Below are 27,196 nucleotides of genomic sequence, written 5' to 3'. Positions count from 1 at the left end.
TTCTTTGTAAGGCCAGGAAAAAAGATTGCAGAATGGAAAGGGGGATAGCCAAAAACAGATACAACAATTTTGGAAGACGGGTCATCTTAAGGACTGCTATATGGCCTAACCAGTATATCTGAAGTCCATCCCAGTGGTCCAAATTTGCAAACAGTTCCTTCAATTTGGGGTGAAAATTGGCATCATAAATCTTATGGATAGAGCTGATCATCTGGATCCCCAAATATTTGACAGATCCAGTGGCCCAGCGAAAAGGAAAAGTAGTTAGCAACGATTGAGCATCAGCTGGTTTCATAGTACGATTAAGAACCTCTGATGTCTGTAAATTGATTTTGAGCCTAGAAACTTGACCAAAGGAAGCTAAAATATCAATTACTGTTTGCAGAGAGATAGAGGGATGTGTCAGTGTTAAAAGGATATCATCTGCGAATAGTATAATTTTATGGACCGTCTCTCCAATAGGTATCTCCATTATGTCAGGAGAGTTCCGAATTAAACAGGTAAACAGCTCACTGGATAAAGCAAAAGGAATAAGGCACAGCCCTGCCTAGTACCTCAGAACAGTTCAAAGGTGGTGGTAAAGGCGTCATTGAGCTTAAGCATAGCCAATGGATATTTATAAAGCACCTGGATCCGATGCAGAGAAGGCCCCGACAGCCAACTTTACGGAAAACCGTCAACATAAAGGACCAAGAGACCCTATTAAAGGCCTTCTCTGCATCTAAGGATACCAGACTAGCAGGGTCTGAACCCTGATCCACAGCAGTAATTAGGTGTAAAACCCTCCTGGTGTTATCAAATGTCCGCCTGCCCCTAATAAATCCCACCTGGTCCTCATGAACTAAAGAGGGTAGAACCTTATGAAGTTTATTAGCCAGGATTTTGGTATAGATTTTATAATCTGTACCAGGTAGAGAGATAGGTCTATACGAGCTGCAAAGGTGAGGATTTTATCTGGTTTAAGTAATATTGTCATCGTAGCCAATTCCCATAAGTAAAGTAGAATATGAAATTATATACCCTAGTGAGTAATGAAGCTAGAAGGCCCTTAAATTTTTTATAAAATTTGTTACTAAAGCCATCAGCTCCTGGAGCTTTACTGACTGGTGAGCAGATGATCAAAAGCTCCGCGCTGTTCCAAACAGAGCTCTAAAAATAGCGCTGGAACAGCGCAGGGCTTTACTGCCCCAATGATCAGAGATAATAGCATGCAAATTTAAGCGGAAGGATTGTGCCTGAGCAATAATAAGATGTAGGTTTAAAGTTTATTCTGTAAGTTGTGCCTACAAATTAGAACCGAAAATGTAATGCACTTCTGACGAAGAAGGGCAACCTTCGAAAGCTAATCAAGAAATGTATTAAGTTATGTCCAATAAAAAAGGTATCATCTTATTTTCTTTTCCATGTTTTATTTTGTTTGATTTCTATTGATAACCTTTAAGAGTGGACTAACACGGCTACCACACCTCTCTACTATAAAGAGTATAAATTGTGCCTAACTATAGGTGCCTGCAATTAGGCCTACTATGAGCAGGATTAAATGCCGGCGCCTACAGTTAGGTGCAGTTTGGCCTTATTCTATATCAATGCACATAACATTTAGGAATGCCCCCAGAAATGCCTCTATTCACACCCCCAAATATGTGTGAACATTAGGATTTACACACACATCATTATAGAATACTAGTAAAAAAGGCCCGTTTCTGACACAAATGGTATGTGTGTAAATCTTAATTATTGCCCAATTATCAGCGCTGATTGGCTCATTACTCAATTAAGTTATGCATGTTAAATTCGGTGCATGCCATTTAACACATGTAACTCATACAGTGGGGGAAATAAGTATTTGATCCCTTGCTGATTTTGTAAGTTTGCCCACTGACAAAGACATGAGCAGCCCATAATTGAAGGGTAGGTTATTGGTAACAGTGAGAGATAGCACATCACAAATTAAATCCGGAAAATCACATTGTGGAAAGTATATGAATTTATTTGCATTCTGCAGAGGGAAATAAGTATTTAATCCCTCTGGCAAACAAGACCTAATACTTGGTGGCAAAACCCTTGTTGGCAAGCACAGCGGTCAGACGTCTTCTGTAGTTGATGATGAGGTTTGCACACATGTCAGGAGGAATTTTGGTCCACTCCTCTTTGCAGATCATCTCTAAATCATTAAGAGTTCTGGGCTGTCGCTTGGCAACTCGCAGCTTCAGCTCCCTCCATAAGTTTTCAATGGGATTAAGGTCTGGTGACTGGCTAGGCCACTCCATGACCCTAATGTGCTTCTTCCTGAGCCACTCCTTTGTTGCCTTGGCTGTATGTTTTGGGTCATTGTCGTGCTGGAAGACCCAGCCACGACCCATTTTTAAGGCCCTGGCGGAGGGAAGGAGGTTGTCACTCAGAATTGTACGGTACATGGCCCTATCCATTCTCCCATTGATGCGGTGAAGTAGTCCTGTGCCCTTAGCAGAGAAACACCCCCAAAACATAACATTTCCACCTCCATGCTTGACAGTGGGGACGGTGTTCTTTGGGTCATAGGCAGCATTTCTCTTCCTCCAAACACGGTGAGTTGAGTTCATGCCAAAGAGCTCAATTTTTGTCTCATCTGACCACAGCACCTTCTCCCAATCACTCTCGGCATCATCCAGGTGTTCACTGGCAAACTTCAGACGGGCCGTCACATGTGCCTTCCGGAGCAGGGGGACCTTGCGGGCACTGCAGGATTGCAATCCGTTATGTCGTAATGTGTTACCAATGGTTTTCGTGGTGACAGTGGTCCCAGCTGCCTTGAGATCATTGACAAGTTCCCCCCTTGTAGTTGTAGGCTGATTTCTAACCTTCCTCATGATCAAGGATACCCCACGAGGTGAGATTTTGCGTGGAGCCCCAGATCTTTGTCGATTGACAGTCATTTTGTACTTCTTCCATTTTCTTACTATGGCACCAACAGTTGTCTCCTTCTCGCCCAGCGTCTTACTGATGGTTTTGTAGCCCATTCCAGCCTTGTGCAGGTGTATGATCTTGTCCCTGACATCCTTAGACAGCTCCTTGCTCTTGGCCATTTTGTAGAGGTTAGAGTCTGACTGATTCACTGAGTCTGTGGACAGGTGTCTTTCATACAGGTGACCATTGCCGACAGCTGTCTGTCATGCAGGTAACGAGTTGATTTGGAGCATCTACCTGGTCTGTAGGGGCCAGATCTCTTACTGGTTGGTGGGGGATCAAATACTTATTTCCCTCTGCAGAATGCAAATAAATTCATATACTTTCCACAATGTGATTTTCCGGATTTAATTTGTGATGTGCTATCTCTCACTGTTACCAATAACCTACCCTTCAATTATGGGCTGCTCATGTCTTTGTCAGTGGGCAAACTTACAAAATCAGCAAGGGATCAAATACTTATTTCCCCCACTGTAGCTCCATATACAGAATCTGGTTCTTAGTACATATTTTCTTTTGTTATGCTGCAGAAGCATCTTTATGCGTTTGTGTAACTGTCATGCAAGGTCCTTACTGTAGCTCCTGAATAGTAACATAGTAACATAGTAGATGATGGCAGAAAAAGACCTGCACGGTCCATCCAGTCTGCCCAACAACCTGTGTTATGACATCTTCTTGCTTCTATTTAGTCACTCTAAGGCAGTGTTTTTCAAGCCAGGCTCTGAGTACCCCCTAGCATGAATGGAGGCATATTCATGCATATTTACAGTTATCATGAAAACCAGGGGGTACTCCAGGACTGGCTTCAGATACACAGTTCTGAAGGACAAGACAGTGCTAAGTATGTCTAATTCTTCAGGACAGGCTGACTACATAGTTTGTTACCTTTAGATTGTAAGCTCTCTTGAGCAGGGACTGTCCTTCCCCATGTTTAAACTTGTACAGCGCTGCGTAACCCTAGTAGCGCTTTAGAAATGCTAAGTAGTAGTAGTAGTAGTAATCCAGTCTTAGTTTTACGCTGCATGAACTAGTTCTACTTTTCTGAAGAAAAGCAGAACTGCATACAGTGGAGTAAAATTATGACTGGAACAACTTGTCCTGAAAAACTAGAGTCATTTGGTAATATTAAATGCCAGTGAAATAGTAATTTCGTTCATGCTTCATTCTTACCTAAACTGGATACTGAATCGAAATACTGCCAGTGACATGAAGTCACCACGCCCATGTTCATTCTCACCACAGTACAGCAGTAAACCATCACTACCTTCAGCCTGTTATCACAACAGCATGCAAAAGCAGAAAGTCAAATGGAATCACAATCAAAACAGGCCATTAAGGATCATCTGCACTCTTCCACAGTAAACAATAAAAATGTTAAATATACAAACCCTAGTATGTGAAAAAGGAAGTATTCAGATGGAAAGATTGTTGAATGACATAGCAATTTCAACCTTAAACAGCTGCAAGCTGCTCAGATTTACAGGATTTCCAATGGATATCTTTAAAACCTGACTGGCTTGCAGCACTTAAGACTGGAATGACCTACCCCCATCTATGCTGTGGTGCCCAGATGGTAACAGTCAATAAAACCACTTCAACCCTAAGCAGACAGGACCTCATTTAAATTAATTTTAGAGGTCTTTTGACTTCCAAGATATATAATTAGACAGGAATTTTCTTTTTTTAACTTCCAAATAATGAATCCAGATTTCAACAAAACTGCAAACTGCTTATATTTTAGAAATTAGGAACATTTACACTGTGCATCTGACATGGAGGGATGGCAGACACAGGAACACTAAAAGGATTGTTCAGTTTGTATGAAATTACACCTAAACAGTGGATTTTTCAAGATTTAAGTAAATGTGTCCATGCATACAGTATATAATACAATTTTCAGTTAATGCCGGGGTTTGTCTGATCTCAACGACCTTATGCCTGTTACTCATGTAAGTTTCTTTCCTTAGTGTGAGCATCTCCCTTATGTGTTCACCAGACTGTATGTCTCATATCTACTGGTATCTTCAAAGTGAGACGGCTTCAGGATATGGTGTTAAGGGGAAGTTACATTTAGGTAGGCCAGTCCAAGCCAATAAGGTAGGAGGGGAGGTCACAAACTGAGGCTGAATAAATGGTTTTGAAAGAATGAGCTATTCAGATGTAAGAAACCAAAAAAGAAGAAATGGCCAAATAAAAATAAAGACAAATTTAGAAGCATATTTTCGTACTCAGTTTGGATATGGATGTGAGTGAACATCAATCAAGGAAATATTTACTTTAATAATTGTATTTCTTTTAAACTGACTCATTTTTTTAAAAACTAGGGATAGGCTAAAAAGCAAAGTTACTTACCTGTAGCAGGTGTTCTCTGAGGACAGCAGACCAAGTATTCTCACAGCTGGGTGATGTCATCCGATGGAGCCTGGTGAGGACCCTGACTAATGAGACTAATAACTTTCTAGTAGCGATCCACTGCGAATGCGCTGGTGCTTTTCTGCTTGCAGCGACAGCAGGTCCCTAAGTCATATTTGATAGCTAAAGAATACAACTCCAAGGGGAGGCGGGAGGGTATGTGAGAATACTTGGCCCGCTGTCCTCGGAGAAAACATGCTGGGGGACTTTCTTGTTGAGATGAGTGGCCAAATGATCCACTGAGGGGGTGCTCCACATTCAGAAGATCTTGCAGGCTACACCCATGTTGAGAGACAACTTGTGCGATTGCAAAACCTTGCTCAGTCTGTCCACTAGGCAGTTGTCCTTTCCTGGTAGGCATGTGGCTCGAAGTACTATTCCCTGAAGGAAGGTCTGCTGCCACATTCCCACTGCTTCCTGACACAAGAGATGGGAACCCGTACCTCTCTGCTTGTTTACATAGAACATTGCAACTTAGTTGACCATTTGAATGAGAATAATTTGGGTCTGTAGCTGATCTCTGAAAGCCTTTAGAGTGTTCCAAATGGCCCTCAACTCGAGGAGGAGGTTGATATGAAGCTCTGTTTCCTGAGCAGATCAGGTTTCCTGAGTGTGAAGTCCATCTACATGAGCTCCCCATGCTAGGCTGGATGAATCCATTGTTAATGCCTTCTGAGGAGGAGGAATTTGGAATGGTAGTCCCACAGTCAAATTCAATTGAATTGTCCACCAGAAAAGGGCAACAGTTAACTGAAGCAGCTGGGAATCTAGCAGATACAATCCAGATTCCGCTAAAGACCACTGGGAAGCCAGGGTCCACTGAGCAGCTCTCAAATGGAGCCATGCCATGGGAGTTACATGCACTGTTGAGGCCATGTGACCTATCAATCTCAACATTTGCTGAGTTGTGACCTGCTTGCTGCTTTGGACCTGTGAGGCTAGTGATTTTGAAGTGTCTGTTCTCGCTTGTGGGAGAAAAGTCCAATCCTGCAATGTATCAAGCAGGACTCCTGTGAACTCCAATCAATGGACTGGAAGAAAGTGGGACTTGGGGTAGTTTATGACAAACCCAAGTAGCTCCAACATACAAACAGTTAGGCACATTGACTCTGTCACCCCTTCCTGCAATGTGCACTTCACCAGCTAGTCTTCCAGATAGGGTAACACATATATTCCCAGACTGCATAAATACTGCCTACTACAGCTAGACACTTTGCGAATACCCTAGGAGCTGACACGAGGCTAAATGGCAGAATTCGGTACTGGTAATGGTGTTTCACATCCAAAATCTGAGATGCCTCCTGTGACTAGGAAATATTGAAATGTGGGTATATGTATCTTTCAAGTCCAGAGAGCACAGCCAACCATTTTCCTGAATCATGGTGAGAAGGGTGCCCAGGGAAATCATCATGAACTTCTCTTTGACCAGGAATTTGTTCAGGGCCCTTAGGCCTGGAGGCTACAAGGCATGAGTCTTGGAGCTCCTAGCTCATTTGAGGGCAGATTCGATCACCAGAGAGTGATGAAGCAGCTGGGCCCTCTCAAATCCAGGAACCCTCTGTATATATACTGCATATCCACATTTTTAGGTGCTATCTGCACTGAACAGGAAGATTCCCAGTTCCTTGTCAGTGCATCTTTAAGGATAGGGTGCAATGGTTCTGTGACCCCTTCCTTAGGGGGAAACTCATAGTCTAGGACAATTAACATTTCTGCCCTAGGCTCTTCCTCCATCTCAAACTTAAATGGGATGGCAGAAGCCATCTGTCTAACAAAACCAGTGAAAAAGAACCCTCAGGTGGAGATTTACATCTCTCTTGAGGTAGGGAGGGATCAGAGGGTATCCCATAAGATTCCTCCTTTGAGTCCCATGAACAGTTCTACTCAGACGTCACTGTACTCAGACCGAGCTGAATGAGTCTGTGCCTGCCTCAGCTCATTGGATCCATGTCCATGCCCCAAAGAGCGCCAAGGTATAGCATTACCCTCTGAATCCGGGGAAGCTTCCTTCCCTGATGTTGAAAGCAGTACCATATGTGTCAATGTTGACATCAACACCCTTCAAGGTTCTGGAATCAAGGATCTCTGCACAGGCATGGGTTGAGAAGAATCTGGGGCTGATCTGCAGGTGGTGCAAGCGCCATTGATAGCTGAGTGGTTTGCAGCTGCAGCATCTGCGCCAGCTGCTTCCAGAGCATGGCTTGAAGCCGCTTATCAAAGGAAGACATTGGCAAAGGTAGGGGAGCCAAGAGAGAGGCAGCCTGAGAAAATGTTGGTGCCAAACTGGTAGCAGGGACCTGGCTGTCCAGAGACTTGTGCACTGGCACCTCTTCCAAGGAGGGGGAGCGCTCCTCCTGGTGGTGATTCTCTGGTAGTGGTGAAGCTGATGTCCAGGTGCTCCTGACACCATGCATCAATGATAACCAATCCTTGTGCTGCTTGGGCTTCCCCCAATGCTCAGCATCGTAGTCCTTCAGTGCCGATGAGGATGACGTCAAACCCATACATGCTCTTAGTGTTGGGTCTGATGCTGACTGGTTCTGGGGCCTACTCTCAGCACCCAATGTTAAGAGAGGTGGAGACCTTCTTGATGATGGTGTACTCCCAGTGAATATTGAAGTCTTGGCAGCCGCTGAGACCAAAGCTTGTGGTGCCGATAACTATGTACCGGCCTTCAAGGAGCCAAAATGTCTCTCCTGTTGGACCTGCTGCACCCTCTGTGTCCTCAACTGCATGTTTAAATACAGCGAATAAGAGGCTCATGATCAGGTCCAAGGCACTCGATGCACCAAGAGTGTGGGTACGTCACAGAAATCACTGATTACATTAGGAGCACCTCTTGAAGCCATTGGGGGTCTTCTGGGACATCGAGAAAAGAATCACAGCCAAATTAAACACAATGTTCTGGCCTAAAATGGCCTAGCCACTCACTAAAATGAAAGGAAACTTTAAATGCCAAAAAACCTTCGAAAATTAAAGGGAAACAAAGTAAAAAAAGAAGAAAATGAAAAATCTTGAAAAAGAGAAGAAAAATACTCACATGGGAAAGCATTGCAAATGAAAAAACATGCATTTTGAAGAGAACATGATGATGCGTCCTCCCTGTTCCACAAAAAAATGAAGACTGAGGGACCTGCACCCGCATGGCGTGCGGGAAGGCACCAGCGCATGCTCGGTGGGATGCTACTAGAAGGTTCTCAGACTCACTAGTTAACTTCTGCACTGGGTTCCATTGGATGGCGTCATCTGGCTGTGAGAATACGAAGGCCTGCTTGTTCTCAAAGAAATAGTATTCAAATTCCCTGCAATTAGCACAGTGATGGGCAACCTTTTGAGCTTGGTGTGTCAAAATTCACCAAAAAACCGAGCATAACTCGGGTGGTGTGTCACTTCAAGAAACATCACTGCTACTAGGACCGCCCCTGGGCCCCCCCTACCCGAGATCGCTGCCCACCTGAGGTCGCCGGGCCCCCCCTCCACCCGCTACCGGGCCCGGAACTAACCTTAAAGCTTCCTTTCACGTTGCAGCAAGCAGCAGCAGGGCAGACCTCTCCTCCTTCCTTCTGTGCTCCGCCCTCACGGACGTTACGTCAGGCGAGGTCAGGACACGGAAGGAAGGAGTGGCCTGCCCTGCTGCTGCTTGCTGCGACGTGAAAGAAGGCTTTAAGGTTAGTTTCCGGGAGCGAGGAGGGAGGGCGGACCACACTGCGGTGGCGCCGCGTGTCATCGAAAATGGCTACGCGTGTCAGTGCTGACACGCGTGTCATAGGTTCACCATCAGGGCCTTAGCATAAGAAATCATGCTAATCAGATCTCTGAGCAACCTGAGGACTTGTAATTTTTCCAGCCTCTCTACTAATCACATTATTGTAGTTTGGATTGCCACATGTAACTTCAGGAAGGAATGACAGGATTTAGGATTCTACCTCAAATATGACGGTTTAATCCCATTTCTATTCTTAATGTATGTCACGTCTGTGGCCGTGACCACCCTCAGCCTTACCTTCTTTCTGGGGGTCAGCAGCTCTGCAGGCTTCTGTCTGTGTTTATGTTAGTCTTGTCTCTGTCCTGGTGTGCTGGCTGCTTCCAGCATGAACCTGATTGCTTCACTAGATCTCACCTGTGTGGGCTTTGCCTCTCTAGGGAGCCAGCATCTAAGATGGCTGCCACCGGCTCTGTGCCAGCTTCCAAGATGGCTCCTGCTTGTCTTTCCTGTGGGCTCACTTCCTATGTGTGTCAAGCCTCTCTTTGGGGTCAGTGCTTCTGTCCTACTGCTGGTGACTCATCAGTGAGAGCCTTCATAAGGAAGTGCTGGGCTTGCAGTCAGTGCCTTTGCATAAGTGTTATGCTCTTTGGCCAGGTCAGGTTAGTAAGTGTCTGCTGCACTACTGCTTGCCTCTCTCTGGGTTCCAGCCCAGTTTCTTTCTGTGTCTGTGTCTTTGTTGTCCTTCCGTGGGGGGTCTTCCCTGCCACTGTCTGTCTGTGGACTGCGGGTCCTTCCTGGCTTACCCTGTGTTTGGGGTGAAGCCTCTGCTCCTGGCTTACCCTGTGTTTGGGGTGAAGCCTCTGCTCCAGGCTTACCCTGTGTTGGGGTGAAGCCTCTGTTCCTGGCTTACCCTGGGTTGGGGTGAAGCCTTTGTCCAGGTTTGTTCTCTCTCTGTATGTGAAGCCTCAGCCTTTGTGGGTTCCCCAGTCAGTGTGTGGAACGGCTGTGGCTTCAGACCCTTGGCCTGTTCTTCCTGGTTACTCTGTTTGCTGTGCTGCCTGCCCAAGACCCTTGGCCTGTTATTCCTGGTTTGCTCTCTTTACCCTGAATCCTGCCTTGCCTTGTCTGTGTGCCTACCCTGCTTGTATATCCTGAGTGTATATCCTGAATCCTGTCTCTGTCTAGCTAGTGTGTATTTCCAGGGCGTGGTCCCTGTTTCCTGCTGCTTCCTAGTTAGTGGGTTTACCCGCTGGGTATTCCCTGATCTCCAGTCTGCCTTGCTTGCATGTTGCCCTAGTCTTTGCTCCTGCTAGCTTTCTGTACGCCTTGTGTTCCTTGGTCTGTCTTCTGGGTCTTGCTAGTGGCTGTGCAGCAGCACACTGAGTCTAGTTCCGTGCCCTGTCGCCCTCGTGTATCCCAGACCCAGGGTGGGTCCTCTGGATCTTCAGTTCCTGCCTTATCCTGCAAGTCCTGCCGGCCGCCTGCACTTCGGAGCTCAACTCCGGAGGAACGGTGGCTAGGTGCAGGTCAAGCTGTTCCTGTCTCATCTGTTCTAGTTGCCTGCCTTGTACTACTCCAGTCCAGAGTTCCAGTACTGCTCTTCTGTGTTTCCAGTCCCGAGGTGGTCTTGCCTGCTGCTGCTGCTCCTCGGCAGTGGCCCAACGGCTCACGAACTCCAGTCCTGCCTCGAGGACCTGACAGAATGCCAAGGCCGTCGAGAACACAACAATGTAGTATAAAGTTAATTCTTTCATGTTTTATGGTTTCATTTCCCAAAATAAGGGAACACAGTAACATGGTAAATGATGGCAGATACGACCAGCATTGCCTATCTAGTTTGCCCAGTAAGATGTTTAGGGCTGTAATTGCCACTTCATTCAGGTTACCACTCCTCCACCCCCACACCTTTGTTTAAGCTTGTAAGTACTGCTCCCATGCAGGTTACCTGCCCCCAGATTGTTTTTGAAGTGCAAAAATCTTCAGTTTTGCTTTGAGTGGAAATAGCATAGTTGATTAAATGTAGCAGGTATTCTCCATAGACTTAAGGATAATGCAGACACACTTGCAGGCTTATTTTCGAAAGAGAAGGGCATCCATCTTTCGACACAAATCGGAAGATGGGCGTCCTTCTCACAGGGTCACCCAAATCGGCATAATCGAAAGCCAATTGTGGGCGTCCTCAACTGCTTTCTGTCGCGGGGATGACCAAAGTAAACAGGGGCATGTCGGAAGCATAGCGAAGGTGGGACTGGGGCGTGCCTAACACATGGGCGTCCTCGACCGATAATGGAAAAAAGAAGGGCGTCCCTGACGAGCACTTGGGCGACTTGGTCCATTTTTTTTCTTAAGACCAAGCCTCAAAAAGGTGCCTGAACTGACCAGATGACCACTGGAGGGAATCGGGGATGACCTCCCCTTACTCCCCCAGTGATCACTAACCCCCTCCCACCCTAAAAAAACTTTTTAAATATTTTTTGCCAGCCTCAAATGTCATACCCAGCTCCCTGACAGCAGTATGCAGGTCCCTGGAGCAGTTTTAGTGGGTGCAGTGCACTTCAGGCAGGCGGACCCAAGCCCATCACCCCCCTACCTGTTACACTTCTGGTGGTAAATGTGAGCCCTTCAAAACCCACCAGAAACCCACTGTACCCACATGTAGGTGCCCCCCTTCACCCCTTAGGGCTATGGTAGTGGTGTACAGTTGTGGGGAGTGGGTTTTGGGGGGGGTTGGGAGGCTTAGCACCCAAGGTAAGAGAGCTATGCACCTGGGAGCAATTTCTGAAGTCCACTGCAGTGCCCCCTAGAGTGCACGGTTGGTGTCCTGGCAAAGACCAGTGCACTACGAATGCTGGCTCCTCCCACGACCAAATGGCTTGGATTTGGTCGTTTCTTAGATGGGTGTCCTCGGTTTCCATTATCGCCGAAAACCGGGGACGATCATCTCTATGGACGACCATCTCTAAGGTCGACCTAAATGTTGAGATTTGGGCGTCCCCGACCGTATTATCGAAATGAAAGATGGACGCCCATCTTGTTTCGATAATACGGGTTTCCCCGCCCCTTCACCGGGACGTCCTGCGAGGATGTCCTTAGGAAAATGTGGGCGCCCCGTTCGATTATGCCCCTCCACGTACCCTTTTCCACAGGCTGCCTATGTAGACATGTTTCCCTATCTTGATAGAGACTTCAGCCAATCGTGTGTGTAGATTCTCTTCCTTGCTGATGTCAGAAGCCTCTCAGGACTGCTGTCCTGTCGATGTCAGCAGCCTCTCAGTTCAGTGAATAGATCCAAGGAGGAAGTAATCAAGTAGGGATAGCAACTGGAAGTCCTTAGAAGGACAAGGTAATCCAACTTGCCAATGGAGAAAGGTGCAGTGAGGGGAACGGAGGGCGAGAAGGTGTGTCTGCCTTATTCTGAAGTCCATAGAAAACACCTGCTACAGGTAAGCAACTACACTTTCTCCATGTCTCAGGATAATGCAGACACAATTGGTGACTCCCTAGCTGAGGGTTGTGTTGGTTGGCAATAAAGTTAAAAGCAACCCAGTAAGACAGATTGAAAGGGTGGGGGAATCATTGATTAGGAGAATAGAGATTGAAGTGTGCCATAGAAGTGATGATATCAATAGAAAAAATATAGTTAGGATTTAATAAACTTTCATTATTCCCCTGGCATATAAACAAATAATATAAATGGGAAAAAGTGCTCAAAATACTAAAATAAATATTTAATCGAGAAGGTGCTCAGAATCTATAATGTTTTCAGCCATGGACTGAAACTCGAGATTTCAATCATCGTACCGGGTTGTAATTCAAATTCACTCCAATTCTATGAATAGAACTAATCAATCAAGTAATATGAATTACTTATCTTAACGAGAAAGATAAGCAATTCATATTTCTTGATTGATGGTTCTATTCACAGCATTAAAGTGAATTTGAATTACAACCCAGGGCAATGATTGAAATCTCGAGTTTCAGTTTATGGCTGAAAACATCATAGATTTTGGGCAGGAAGAAAAAGAAGGATTAAGATTATTTGAAGCACACCAGATGGTTAACTTTTTTTCCATTTTAAGGAATATGATTTTTGAGTCAAGAGCTTATGAGCTGCTACAAAAATTTGTTGAACATTAGAGAGAACCTTGAAGAGACTGACCCTTGAGTCTCCATGCCTTCAGAACCAGTTTTTTTTACACTAAGATATAAAAGACAACCCCTTGCTGAAAGAGAAGATGTGGGTGAGATCCTACATTGACAGTTTGAGAAGCCAGGGATACCATGGTTGGTGGGGCCAGTTGGGAGTGACAAATATTATGTCAGCAGAGTCTTGCATGGTCTTCTGTATGACTTTCAAGATCAGCAGAGTTGGAGGGAATGCATAATAAAGGTGTCTGGTCCATGAAACGGTGAAAGCATCTATGGAGAGTCCATATTGTGATGGAATCCTGGAACAGAAGAGATGAAACTTTGAGTTTTTGTTTGTATCAAAGAGATTTATTGCAGGAGTGTCCCAATTTTGAAAAATCTTGTGGACTGCTGTGGTAGAGAGAGATCATTTGTAAGACAGATCACTGTGCTTGTTTGCCAGAGTGCTCCGAGTTCCTGGTATGTAAGAAACTAAGCTATGAATTTAGGGAGAGAACTGTAAATGTGATGTGTTTCCAGAGAGATCCTGTACCCCTCGTTTGTTCAAGTAGAACATTGCAACTTGGTTGTCTATGTGAAGAAGTATACATTTCCCTTTGATAAGATGCCTATGACTGCATAGAAAAATGCCCAGAGTTCTAGGATGTTGATGTAAAGAAGGTTCTCTGTAGTGGACCAAGCACCCTGACTGTAATGTTCTTGAAGATGAGCTCCTCATCCTTTGGATGAGGCATCTTATGTAAGTATCAGATCCACTGGAACTGGTTTGAATGGCTCCCTGTGTGAGGTTGGGTGGATACAGCTACCATAGTAGTGCCTTGTTGAGTTGTCTGAATTGATCCCACTGATGCTTGATGCTCCATTGGTTAGGTCTCATCCTTAGCTTTGTTGTAGTGATAACTGCCATTGTTGCTGACATGTGGCCCAAAAGACATAGGAGGAATCTGGCTGTGCATGATTGGGCTGAGAGAAGATGGGAAGCTAGCTGGTGAATTGTTTGAGCATGAGCAGGTGGGAGGAAGCTCGAGCTTGAGCTGTGTCCAGTATGTAAGCATAAGCTTCTTTGAGATCTATGGTTTCTTAAGGTGAAGCATTAATTCAGTCTGCAAAGAGTGCATTCTGATTTTCTTTTTTTGATGAATAAATTTAAAATTCCTGAGATCAAGAATGGAACGCAACCTGACTGACTTTTTTGATATAAGGAAATATCAGAATTAAAAGCCCTGGCGAATGTTTGAGGATTGAATGGGTTCTATTGCATGAATTTGCAGTAGAGATTAAATTTCTTGTGCCAGAATTGGTCATTGTTGAGATGGAAGTTGTTTGATGGAGGGAGGGCAAAAGGGATATGAAATTTAGTTTGCAGCTATGTGTGTTAATTTCTAATATCCAGTTGTGTGAGGTGATTTTGCTCCATTCTTTGTAGAAAAACCAAAGACAACCCCCTAGAGGCAAAGGTCAAAAACTCAGAGTTAGCTATGCAGAAGCTGAGGAAGTGGCAGGTTGGCATCTTCTCTCTCATGGCCTTTGGCATTGATAAGACTATTGAGTTGGTCTAGATTGTGGTTGTCATGAATAAGGCTGATATCTTTGTCTATATGAAGGCTGAGAGCCATATTGAGATTGGTACAGTCTTCTATATGAAAAGTACAGAAATCTCTTGTATGTTGCAGGAGTATCAGATGGATTAGAGAGCTCTTTGAATGTGGAGTGGTCTTTAACTTGAGATACAGTATCCTTAACTTTTTAACCAAAAAGACTGTCCCCTTGACATGAGGCATCTGCAAAACAGTCATGGAGGTCATCACTAAGAGCTGAAATATGCAGCCAAGCAATTCTTCTGGCTGCAATAGAGATAACAGCTATACGTGAAGTAGTGTCATAAAGATCATAAGTGTTTCTGATGAAATGAAACGTTACGTCTTCCAGTGCATTGAGGAAAGAGGATAGTTGTTCAGTAATGGGAGAGAAGAGTGAGTCCAAGATAGTATATAGGTTGGAATGTTGGTAATGCTGAATTTGAAGCTGATGTGCTGCTATTCTTGATTTTGGTATTGCCCCAGAGAAAACTTCATCCAACAGTGTCCAGGATTTTAGGATCGGATCCTTACCAGGAGGATAAGGTGCAGTTGATTTGGATGTTTTTGATTTATTTAGAACTGCCTCTAGCACCACAGAGTGATGTGGTAACTGAGATTTTTCATATCGAGGAGCTGATTGGACTTTGTACTTAACATCTAAGTGCTTTGAGATAGGTTGCTGAGAGTAAGGATTCTGCCATATTTTTGACTGTAGTCCCTGGAGTATAGAATGAATAGGGACTGCTATAGGTCCAGAAGGAGGGTCAACAGCTTTTAATACAGCTTTAAAGTCTTTCCTGTTCATTGTTGTGGACTGTGCACTGAAAGTGAGGTCTTTTAGAATTTTTTGAATAAATTTGGAATAATTAACATCCTCTGCAGGGAAATCCTGCTTGGAAGTGATGAGGGTCAGACTGATGCGTGATTGTTGAAGTAGCAGCAGTTTGCTGAGGTTCTAAAGGTGTAAGACGTTTGTGTTCTTCTTCTGATGACAGTACTTCTATAGAAGGCATAGGAGAGATGACACAATATTCAGGAAGTAGGAGGGGATCCTAGGTCTTAACAAAGGAGCTGGGGAGGGTGTGAGAGGTGCTGGAAATGGCGGATAAGGCATGGTTGCAGGAGATTGATATGAGCAGAATTGTGGTATAGCCTGTTACAAGACCTTTTTAAATAATTGCAAAAGAAGAAAAGTTGCATCTTGTGTTGACTGAAAAGCTGGAGGTAGTAGTGAAGACTGAGGCAGAGATGGTAATGGTACTGGATTAGGTAGATGGAGAAAATTGGTTTGCAACTGCTGAGCAGTAGATTCTAAATGATTAGACTTACTGGTCTTTTTAAGTTTCTTAAGAGGTGGTTGAGGCAATGAGTCAGTTTAAACTGACAGCGGGGATGGAGTGGAATCTCTGGATCTTTTAGATGTAGATTCTAGCTGAGCATGCTTCAGTGAGACAGCAACACCCTCAGAAGAAGTCTAGGGTGGCTGGTAGGAGTACCGGGACCAGGCAGAGGTTTTTTTTTATTGTGTTTCCTTTGATATTGCAGTTTAGCATTCTTTCCAGTACATTTTTTTGAAGTGCCCAAGTGTCGGGTTCTCGAGGCAGAACCGGAATACATGAGCCCTTGGGCCACTGCAGAGGAGCGGCAGGCAAGACCACCCTGGAACTGGATACACAGAAGAGCAGGACTGGAACTCTGGACTGGAGTAGTACTGAGGCAGGCAACTAGAACAGGCAGAACAGGAACAACTTCACCTGCGCTTGACCACCGTTCCTCTGGAGTTGAGCTCCGGAGTGCGGGTGGCCGGCAGGACTTGCAGGATAAGGCAGGAACTGAAGATCCAGAGGACCTACCCTGGGTCCGGGGTACACGAGGGAGACTAGGCTAAATACTAGACTTGGACTGAAAGCTGCATACAGCCACTAAGCCAGAAACACAAGACAGACCAAGGGGACAAGACATACACAAAGGCTAGGCAGAGACAGGATTCAGGATATACACTCAGGATATACACACTAGCTAGGCAGAAGCAGGATTCAGGATATACACTCAGGATAAATACACTAGCCAGGCAGCAACAGGTTCAGGGCAACACATAAGCTGGGCAGCAGACAGGAGAATAAACCAGGATATTAGCAGAGTCTTAGGGCAGGCTGCAAACAGAGAGAATAAACCAGGAACTAGCAGGGTCTTGGGGCAGGCTGCAGACAGAGAGAATAAGCCAGGAACTAGCGGAGTCTTTGGGCAGGCTGCAAACAGAGAGAACCCAGGAGCTATCAGAGTCTTTGGACAGGCGTCAGACAATAGAATAAACCAGGAGCTAACAGAGTCTTGGGACAGGCGGCAAACAATAGAATAAACCAGGAGCTAACAGAGTCTTAGGGCAGGCAGCAGACAATAGAATAAACCAGGAGCTAACACAGTCAAGGCTGGAGCTTCAGCAGCTCCCAACACAGGGATGCTGGCTCCTCAGAGAGGCAAAGCCCACACAGGTGAGGTGTAGTGAAGCAATCAGCACACAGAGGCAGAGACAAGACTAACACAGAAACAGACAGAAGTCAGCATAGATGCTGACCCCCAGAAATAAGGTAAGTCTGAGGGTGGTCACGACCACAGACGTGACACCAAGTCTGCTGATAAAAGTGGTTTTGATATGGCCCCCTGAGGGGGCAGAATGATGGTGCCGGAACCCTTTGATACTGACAGTGAGCCTGTAGGGTTACTAGAAGTTGCTGCACTTCTACAGGAAATCTCGCTGGTACCTCAACAACGCCCTTTGGGTTGACATGGATGTTTTCCATACTTAGGTGAGGAGAAAAAATGTAAATGCTTTTCCTTTCTGTATGGAAAGTAAGCATCTGCCACACAGCGCAGAAAAGTAAGAACTGAGAGGCTACTGATGCCAGCAGGGAGATAAGGCAACTTATACACACAATTGGAGCACATCCGTATAGGCATTCCACAGAAAAGGCTACCAAGTGTGTCTGCATTATCCTGAGACACAAAGAAACTATATTTTTGGATTCCACTCTTTTGCCATTTAGGGATCCTCTGTCTTTATCCCATGTCTTTTTGAATTCCATTATTGTTTGTGTCTCCATCAATTCTATGAGGAGAGTATTCCTGACATGCATGAACAATCATTTGCTAGTATTGCTTTTGTTTGCTTCCTCAAAAATATTTTTATTTTTAACAAAAAATATGCTGAACACTGTATCAACTGCAGAATTTACAAATGGAACTGACTGGTCAAATTACAATAAAGGGGCAATTTACCCATCATGGATGGGTAAAAATATGCAGGGTCTTCTGTTGTCAGACTTGTGAGTTCTTGTACCAAGTAGAGCGCTGCTAAGCCTGGCACTCGGACCAGGTTCTGCTTGGCGGCCGGAAAACCCTGGGTTTCACCTGCGCTGACCGCCATTCCCCAGAGGTTGAGCCCCTAGGTGCGAGCGGCCTGCAGGGCTTACGAGACGGAGCAGGAAGTGGGGTGGTGAACATGATGGCCAGACAGGCAGCAGGCAAGAGAGTGATCCAGGTACAGGCAAAGTCAATAGTCAGGCAGCAGGCAAGGGAGTAATCCAGGTATAGGCAATGCCAATTGGCAAATAACAGGCAAGAGAGTAATCCAGGCACAGGTAAAGTCAATAGGCAGGCAGCAGGTCAAGAGAGTAATCCAGGTACAAGCAAAGTCAGTAGGCAGGCAGCAGGCAAGAGAGTAATCCAGGTACAGGCAAAATCAGTAGGCAGGCAACAGGCTAGAGAGTAATCCAGGTACAGGCAAAGTCAGCAACGAGGGACAAAGTAGAGAAGAAGCACACTACTGAGCAAGTAACACCTACCAAAGTAGAAGCCGAAGCATGGAGTCCAGGAAGAGCTCAGCTGATAAAGTGCTGGTGTCTGACATTAGCAGGAACCAGCATGGAGAAGGCGCACAGCCACAGGACAAGATCAGGGGAAGGAGGAACCGGAAAACCAATCGGAGAGATGACAGGCAGAGAGAAAGCAGACCCATGTGCATGGAAGCAAAGCAATCAAGGAGCCTGCAGCCAGAGAAGAACTACACACACATGGCTCAGGGCTGTGCCAGTCAAATGTGCGTGTCGACGGGACCCCACGCAGCCCGAGGACGCTGCTTGCGTTGAGGTAGAGGACATGACATCTGTGTGCTGACTGTTAGATTTAAAACAAAGTACACCCTTTTTGCTTTCAAAATGATTCCAAGAAACATATATACTTTTATTTGTACCTGCTCTTTTTAGCATGCAGAAAGTTTCTGGGTTAATTTCTAAACATAAGCTTATATTTTCAAAAGCATACATGTAGGTAAAAACTGCACTCTAACCCCATCCTCAGGAACCTCTCTGCTTATTTTGGGTTTTCTTTCTACTTTGTTTATCATGTAAACTCTCTGTTGAGCTTTTTCTTCTTTGGGTGATATATCTAACATTTTAAATACTTTAAATTAAACTATGAGGGCAATTCTTTGTAAGGCATGCCTGCATTTAGGCACATCTGACACGTGTAAATGCAGAATAGGCACCACTTGTGTGCACGCTTGCCCGTAGAGTTAGTCTGTAAGCTCACATGTAAGTGGCACAGTGCACAACTACAAAAGGGGGCGTTGATATGGGAGGAGCATGGGCAGGATGTAGGAGTGTCAACCATCAATGCATGCATCCTATAGAATACTAACAGATGTGCACATTGATTGTCAGATCTAGGCGCACCCTCCTACACCTGCCATTGACTTGACATAAGTAGGTGCATCTTCTTTTTGGCACATTAATGGAAGCTTGTGCAAGTATTCAATAGAATTGACACTTCTCACGCTGCATTGTGGTGCCAAAAATGAAATATCAAATTACAGAATTGCTGTCTATGTGCATACAGCTCTACATATATACTTTTGTCTACACAGTGAACCAGCAATTTTTTGAAAGTCCACTCCTGCATGTAATGCACTGCTTTACCTTAGGAAATGCTTGTGAAAATTGCTCTCCTTGTGACTAAGATATAGGGGGTCTTTTACTAAAGATTAGCTTGAGTTATCTGCAACAGAGCCCATAGGAATAAAAAGGGTCATGCTGCAGATAACTTGAGCTAATCTTTAGTAAAAGACCTCCATAAAGCGCTCTATACATTTTTGGCCTGCAAATAGATGATTAATTTGGGCCCTTTACCTTACCTTGAATTCAATGGTAATATGAAATGTCTGATAAGAATTTTTCAGTGGTTCAAAGGTCATGTATGAATGTCCATAGAACTGGGGATACTGGATCTTCATATCTAAAATGCAAACAAAAATATAACATTCTGTTTAGCAGCAAGCTCAAAGTTGTATCAGTATATATATTCAGTACAGACAACACCAGGTGCAAACCCTAAAATTGAGACAGAAAGAGATAATTCAGAAATAATTGTTTGTCATCAGTAGATACTCCATTGAGGTAGGGCGTGTGCAAATGACTTTAGGTCTAGGCCTGTAGTGAAGTACTGTACATCTGCCTCTTTGCATTTCCAATTAAGGTTAAAAGATTTCTCCTGGACAGGACAGGGACATTTTAAATAAGTAATCAAGTGTTAAGTGGAACAAGGACTTTGGACACAATTGACCAACTTCTATATATAGTGACAAAAAAAGCACTAAGCGCTATTCTATAAACAGAGCTCTAAGTTGGGCTCTGTTTATACAATAGCGCCTAGCTATGGGATCTGCGCCTAACTTTTAGGTGCAAGGATTTATAGCAGTTGAAACCTGGTATAACCCCTGTGCCATATCTACCATATTCTTTAACACTGCTCGCAAATTCTTGGAATGTCTATGACCCCCCCATGCCCCTTCAATGGCCATGCCCCCTGTTCAGATCCATGCACAAGAATTTACGTGTGCATCTTTATAGAATACGCCTAGAAAGAAGTATGCATAAATTCTAATTGTTGCCAAGTTTCTTATTCAATTAAATTGTATGCCATATATAGAATCTGGGGGAATGAGTGACAAGGGTAACATTAACCTAAGTTACAAGAAAGCATATAAAAAAGAACAGAACTTGTGACGCAGAAAAATAATTGTATTACAACTGAAGTACATTAAATTTGGATAAAAATGTGTTTATATATGTTGATTCAGACCATACATAGAAGCTAAACCTATTGACAGGATCTCTGAAGGGACCCAAATAATTGTTTTGTTTAATGAAAAAGTGCTGGATCCGCACTCAGCCTACAGGCAGATTAATCCATCATGTAACACCCAAAGTGCAAGGGGAAAGGTTACTACAGCACAATATTTGTGTTTGTTGCTAGTTAGGACCCCAGGAGAAATATACTCTATTAAAGACTATTGATCTCTGTTTTCAGCTAAAATATTTTATATAACTGCATGATGTCAATAACTGACCCTGCTCAACCAACAATATCACAAATTTGGCCAGTAAGGTCAGGGCTGCTCAGTATCAGATCAGTCTATCACTAATCCATTTGCAAAACACAACTGACCCACATCAGAGCTCCTATCAACCCAGCCAAACAGAGCTCAGTCATTGCTATACTGGTTCATAAAACTTTAAAGTGATGAACATACTACCACACAGAGGGTGTAATTTTAGAACAGGGCACCTAAACATATGGGAACAATATGCTTAATTTATAAAGGCAATATAGGTACCTATGTGCCTCTACAACAGTGTTTCCTAGTCTTTTTGTGTCTGTGACCCCATGATTGTGGCCAAATAAAATTGTGACCCCTGAAGGTGCAGAATAATGATATACTTATGGAAAGCACGCAGGCAGGTTTGTGACCTCACAGTTTGGGAAGCTCTGCTCTATATCATAAGCACCCAGAAGTACCCTCAATATTCTGTACATGCACACACACAAATTTATACCTGCTCCGAGGCAGGTGCAAATGTGTGTGCATTTATATAAAATATGTACATACATCACAACTCCACACCAACTCCTCCCCTGGAAACATATAGGCTGAACACACTTATGAGTACGTATGCTGTTGTCAGCGTATGTGCATAAACAGCCACATGCTTTAAGGAAAGCCCCTTTTCCACATTTAAAACAGGCTTTACTGTTACATATAGGGAAAAAAAACGTATTAAATGACCTTCCAAGTATGCTAAGATGGTATCAATACCATGTACAAATGTCAGTAATTATTCATAGTTTCTAATATTAAAGGCAGACACCACTTCATAGCTGTGAATATACTTACACACTCCTATCAGACTCAGAGATATGAAACAGCTACAGAGCTATGCTATGTGATTATGAATTGTATCTTGGAATGTTGTAAACCATATTGGGTAGCCCTATGGAATTACAAAGTGGATATATTTGTACATAGATTATAATACTTGTACATAGATTATATTAGACCAGGAATGGCCTGCCAAGAGTAGAACTAGAACATGCATGTCAGAATATAAGAAATCTTACCTTCTGTGCAAGTCTCTCCTCCTTTGGCCAAGTTACACAGGCATCGAGAACCACCGCGATCATAATCATTGACACAAAAGCTGTCAGCAGGGCAGATTATTTCATCACAGGATTGATCAAAGAGTAGTGGTGATAGTACACTGCTCCTTCTGAATGGCTTGAAACTTGTGGGTCTAGTTGTAGTGGTGGTAGCTTGTGGAGTTGTGGTAGGGACTGTGGAAATAACAGGAGCTGATGTGGTTGTGGTAAATGTAGGAAGTGTTTCTAGGGATGATCCTGCTGTAATTCTGGTTTCAACCACAAATTTCTTCTTTTCTCCCTTCATGTCAGGAAGTGGTTTGAGCTAAAGTTAGATAAAGAGACTTTGGTTTCCCACATTGACCAGCTAGACTTATTACTATAATTAAAGATATACAAGTTATAAAGTAGAAAATGATTTCTTGTACAATCTTTTTTATCATTTAGAAACATTCTGAAAAACTGGCTGTAGTTCCCATTCTTTTTTTTTTTTTTTTGGAACTTAAAATTGCTTGAGGTACAGAAGCAGTCATATTTGGAAGAGGAATCATTGCCTCAAATTAATCAGAGTTATAAAAGCATAAAGTAAAATGCAATAATTACTGAGCAGGGAAAGAGTGCACCTGCAGGTTCCCTACAGGTTTAAAATGGTTGACTCTGAAGCCCCTGTTTAGGAAGCTACAATGATTTGATTCTCAAATGAGTACAGTAGGTAAACAGCTTAAGAACCAGAATTTTGGCAAGAGATGTAGGAGATAGTCTTGAAGGAGATAGTCTTATGCATTCTTCTAAAGCAGAGAAAGACAAGAAAAATATGAGTTCTTGAAATTGTGAAAAGGCATCACTACAGTCATCCAGTAACTTAGAAGACAGCACCAAAAAAAAAAATTCTCCTATGGTTAAACAGTAAAGTATCAGTTCTTTAAGTTGGGCAGCCTGGCTGAACATTAGGCCTATATAAAATCAACTATATGTGGGCAAGACCTCTCATGCTATGAACATAACAATATAGAACACTGGGGCTGCCTGTGATGGGTAGTAATGGAGGCTCCATGTGTGTCACGTTGCCTAGAATGTCAACGTTTTTGAAGATTTATGCTTCCCTGCCTTGGAAGTACCTATGAGAAATATTCATGAGGACTATTATGATCTTTGTTTGCTGCAAATTAGGATTGAATAAAGAAATTGATTGGTCTATGTTTCATTAAATATTCCAGAATTTTAGATGCATTTCACTTAAACAATAGTGCCTTTTGAAGAGAATCTGTCTGTCTGTATGCATCTGTTTGTTTATGTAGGAAAGAGTGCAAGGGTGGGAGGCAGGGAGAGTTGGAAAGAGTACAATGGATGGCAGGGAAGGAGGGAGGAGTGGAAGAGGAAAGGCAGTACAGAGTAGTCAGGGGAAAGAGTGCAAAGGATAGCGAGTGAATGCAGGAGGACAGGGGAAATAGTACAAGGGGGAGAGAAGCCTACATACCACAGCCACACACATACCCACTTCCTACCTACACACACTGCCATCATGCACACTCACTCATACCCCTTAATACATATCTCCACCAAACACAGAGACACTCATAACACCCTCCCCCCCCCCCCCCCACCCCCACCACCACCACCACACACGCACACTCACATACACACACTATGGTCATTTCAACAAAAAAACCCAAACAGACATGTCTGAGTCTGCAAATGAACAAAAGGGAAAATACACCATTGTGTCACACTATAAGTGAGCACTTTTCAACTTGTTTTATAATTGATATTGCTGAAGTTTTGCATTTTGATTGGCCCTGTGGTCTGTTCTCAAATTGGTTGGCCTTTTTTGCACCAAAAATATATATTTTCTAATCTAATTTTAAAAACTAGGTATTTTTGTTCCCAGACCCTGTAATGGCCAGATAGAGGAATAACAGTTTTTCTCCAATAAGGTTATAGTCCTCATCAAAAGAAATTGTACGATATGATACCCACTAGTGAGCCTTCTCAGGAGTAGCCCTCATGTTCTGTAACTTACTCCCAGAGGGGCCAAGTCTAAGTCAACACTACCTCTACTTCAGGAAGCAGGTGAAAGCCTGTCTCTTCTCCCAAGCCTTTAGTACACAGGGTGACTGTCACGGTTGTGCTCATGTTTCATGCTCTCAGTCACCTCGCGACCTGGTGGCTGCTATGGACTGACTGCTTGCTGTTTCCCATGTTCCAGAAGATATTCCGGTCCGGTCCGGATCTTCCAGCCTTCCAGATGGTTTTGGGAGATTTTTGGAACTAAGCAGTACCCGTACCTGGTGAACTCCCTTGTATGTTGCCTTTATTAATCACCTGGAAAGCTTTCTAGTTTGCCTTGCAACAGAGGTCGTCTGATTTGTTTCTCGTCAGTGAGTGTTGTTGCAGTGCTACCTTGTTTCTCTTATCCTGTCTTTGACCCTGTCTGGTTTCTGGAGGATTCTACTGCTGGCTGCCTGCCTTTGACCCTGTCTGGTTCCTGGAATATTCTTCTGCTTGCTGCCTGTCTGGGACCCTGGTTTGGTTTCTGGAGTGTTCTGCTGTTTGCTGGCCAGCTGCTGAACCCTGCAGTTCTGACTTCCTCCTCGGTCTCTTAGTCCTGCCGGCCACCTGCACCTGGGGGCTCAACCCCTGAGGAACGGCGGTCAAGCGCAGGTGAAGTTTGGCTGATTCCTGTCCTGCTTGCTCCAGCTTGCGTTGCCTCGGCTGCAGTTTCTGTCTGGTAGTTCCAGTCCTGGGTTTGCCGGTACGTCTGTTCTGCCTTGTCTTGTGTTTGGGTGATTCTCCTGCCGCTGCCAATCCTCGGCAGTGGTCCAAGGGCTCACTAACCCAGTGGTTCCGTGAGAGCCCTGACAGTGACTGACTTTACACCACTTTGCACCTGGACTAGCTTGCTACACACACTGTAACTTCAAACAGTTCCTTATATCTTGTTTAACTGTACAAAGATCTTGCTTTGAGTTTAGCCACCATCTATTTATCCCAACTGGCTCTGTACCACCCATCTTGATCCCATCTATATATCTACACTTGGCCCCTCGGTTACATGGTAAGCTTTATTGTGGAAAAGAATTAGCATCATATCTATGTCATCTGAATGTTCTAATGCATGCTTATTAGATGTTTCATTAGTATTATGATGACATCATATTACATCTCTGTTATTTGAATTTCATTGCTGTTAAATGTGTATATTTTTTATAGAGTTTCATGGTAGTCCTAGTATTAGGTTTTAATTTGCTGTTCTCAAGTTTACCTCAATTATTGTATTTATGTTTATATTTGGTCATTTTTACCATTGGTATACTATTAACAAAATTGTAAGTTTTATGGTAAATTGCTTCATAAAGGTGGTTAATAAATCCCAGTACAAATAGTACATCCTATAGGTGCCAAAGCGAATGCTACATACCTGTAGAAGGTATTCTCCGAGGACAGCAGGCTGATTGTTCTCACTGATAGGGTGACGTCCACGGCAGCCCCTCCAATCGGAAACTTCTCTAGCAAAGACCTTTGCTAGTCCTCGCGCGCCCGCGCGCACCGCGCATGCGCGGCAGTCTTCCCGCCCGAAACCGGCTCGAGCCGGCCAGTCCAGTATGTAGCAAGAAAATACACTTCAAGGGAAGACACAACTCCAACGGGGAGGCGGGCGGGTTTGTGAGAACAATCAGCCTGCTGTCCTCGGAGAATACCTTCTACAGGTATGTAGCATTCGCTTTCTCCGAGGACAAGCAGGCTGCTTGTTCTCACTGATGGGGTATCCCTAGCCCCCAGGCTCACTCAAAACAACAACCATGGTCAATTGGGCCTCGCAACGGCGAGGACATACAGTGGGGGAAATAAGTATTTGATCCCTTGCTGATTTTGTAAGTTTGCCCACTGACAAAGACATGAGCAGCCCATAATTGAAGGGTAGGTTATTGGTAACAGTGAGAGATAGCACATCACAAATTAAATCCGGAAAATCACATTGTGGTAAGTATATGAATTTATTTGCATTCTGCAGAGGGAAATAAGTATTTAATCCCTCTGGCAAACAAGACCTAATACTTGGTGGCAAAACCCTTGTTGGCAAGCACAGCGGTCAGACGTCTTCTGTAGTTGATGATGAGGTTTGCACACATGTCAGGAGGAATTTTGGTCCACTCCTCTTTGCAGATCATCTCTAAATCATTAAGAGTTCTGGGCTGTCGCTTGGCAACTCGCAGCTTCAGCTCCCTCCATAAGTTTTCAATGGGATTAAGGTCTGGTGACTGGCTAGGCCACTCCATGACCCTAATGTGCTTCTTCCTGAGCCACTCCTTTGTTGCCTTGGCTGTATGTTTTGGGTCATTGTCGTGCTGGAAGACCCAGCCACGACCCATTTTTAAGGCCCTGGCGGAGGGAAGGAGGTTGTCACTCAGAATTGTACGGTACATGGCCCCATCCATTCTCCCATTGATGCGGTGAAGTAGTCCTGTGCCCTTAGCAGAGAAACACCCCCAAAACATAACATTTCCACCTCCATGCTTGACAGTGGGGATGGTGTTCTTTGGGTCATAGGCAGCATTTCTCTTCCTCCAAACACGGCGAGTTGAGTTCATGCCAAAGAGCTCAATTTTTGTCTCATCTGACCACAGCACCTTCTCCCAATCACTCTCGGCATCATCCAGGTGTTCACTGGCAAACTTCAGACGGGCCGTCACATGTGCCTTCCGGAGCAGGGGGACCTTGCGGGCACTGCAGGATTGCAATCCGTTATGTCGTAATGTGTTACCAATGGTTTTCGTGGTGACAGTGGTCCCAGCTGCCTTGAGATCATTGACAAGTTCCCCCCTTGTAGTTGTAGGCTGATTTCTAACCTTCCTCATGATCAAGGATACCCCACGAGGTGAGATTTTGCGTGGAGCCCCAGATCTTTGTCGATTGACAGTCATTTTGTACTTCT

General features: G+C 44.3%; 1 protein-coding gene across 2 annotated transcripts in view; it reads right to left on the bottom strand.

Annotated features, from left to right (window-relative positions):
• EGFLAM (EGF like, fibronectin type III and laminin G domains) overlaps positions 1–27,196 on the bottom strand; it is a 475,563-nt gene that overhangs the window by 171,031 nt on the left and 277,336 nt on the right. For both annotated transcript variants that reach the window (XM_030193055.1, XM_030193056.1), the window contains 3 exons: positions 22,246–22,588; positions 19,982–20,082; positions 4,117–4,217 (listed from right to left, as the gene is read on the bottom strand). In XM_030193055.1, the coding sequence (XP_030048915.1) occupies positions 4,117–4,217; positions 19,982–20,082; positions 22,246–22,588 (545 nt within the window). The remainder of the gene's footprint in view (positions 1–4,116; positions 4,218–19,981; positions 20,083–22,245; positions 22,589–27,196) is intronic.

This window comes from Microcaecilia unicolor, chromosome 2 (assembly GCF_901765095.1).
Source record: "Microcaecilia unicolor chromosome 2, aMicUni1.1, whole genome shotgun sequence".
Taxonomy (NCBI): Eukaryota; Metazoa; Chordata; class Amphibia; order Gymnophiona; family Siphonopidae; genus Microcaecilia; species Microcaecilia unicolor.
This window is presented reverse-complemented; position numbering and strand designations above follow the sequence as displayed.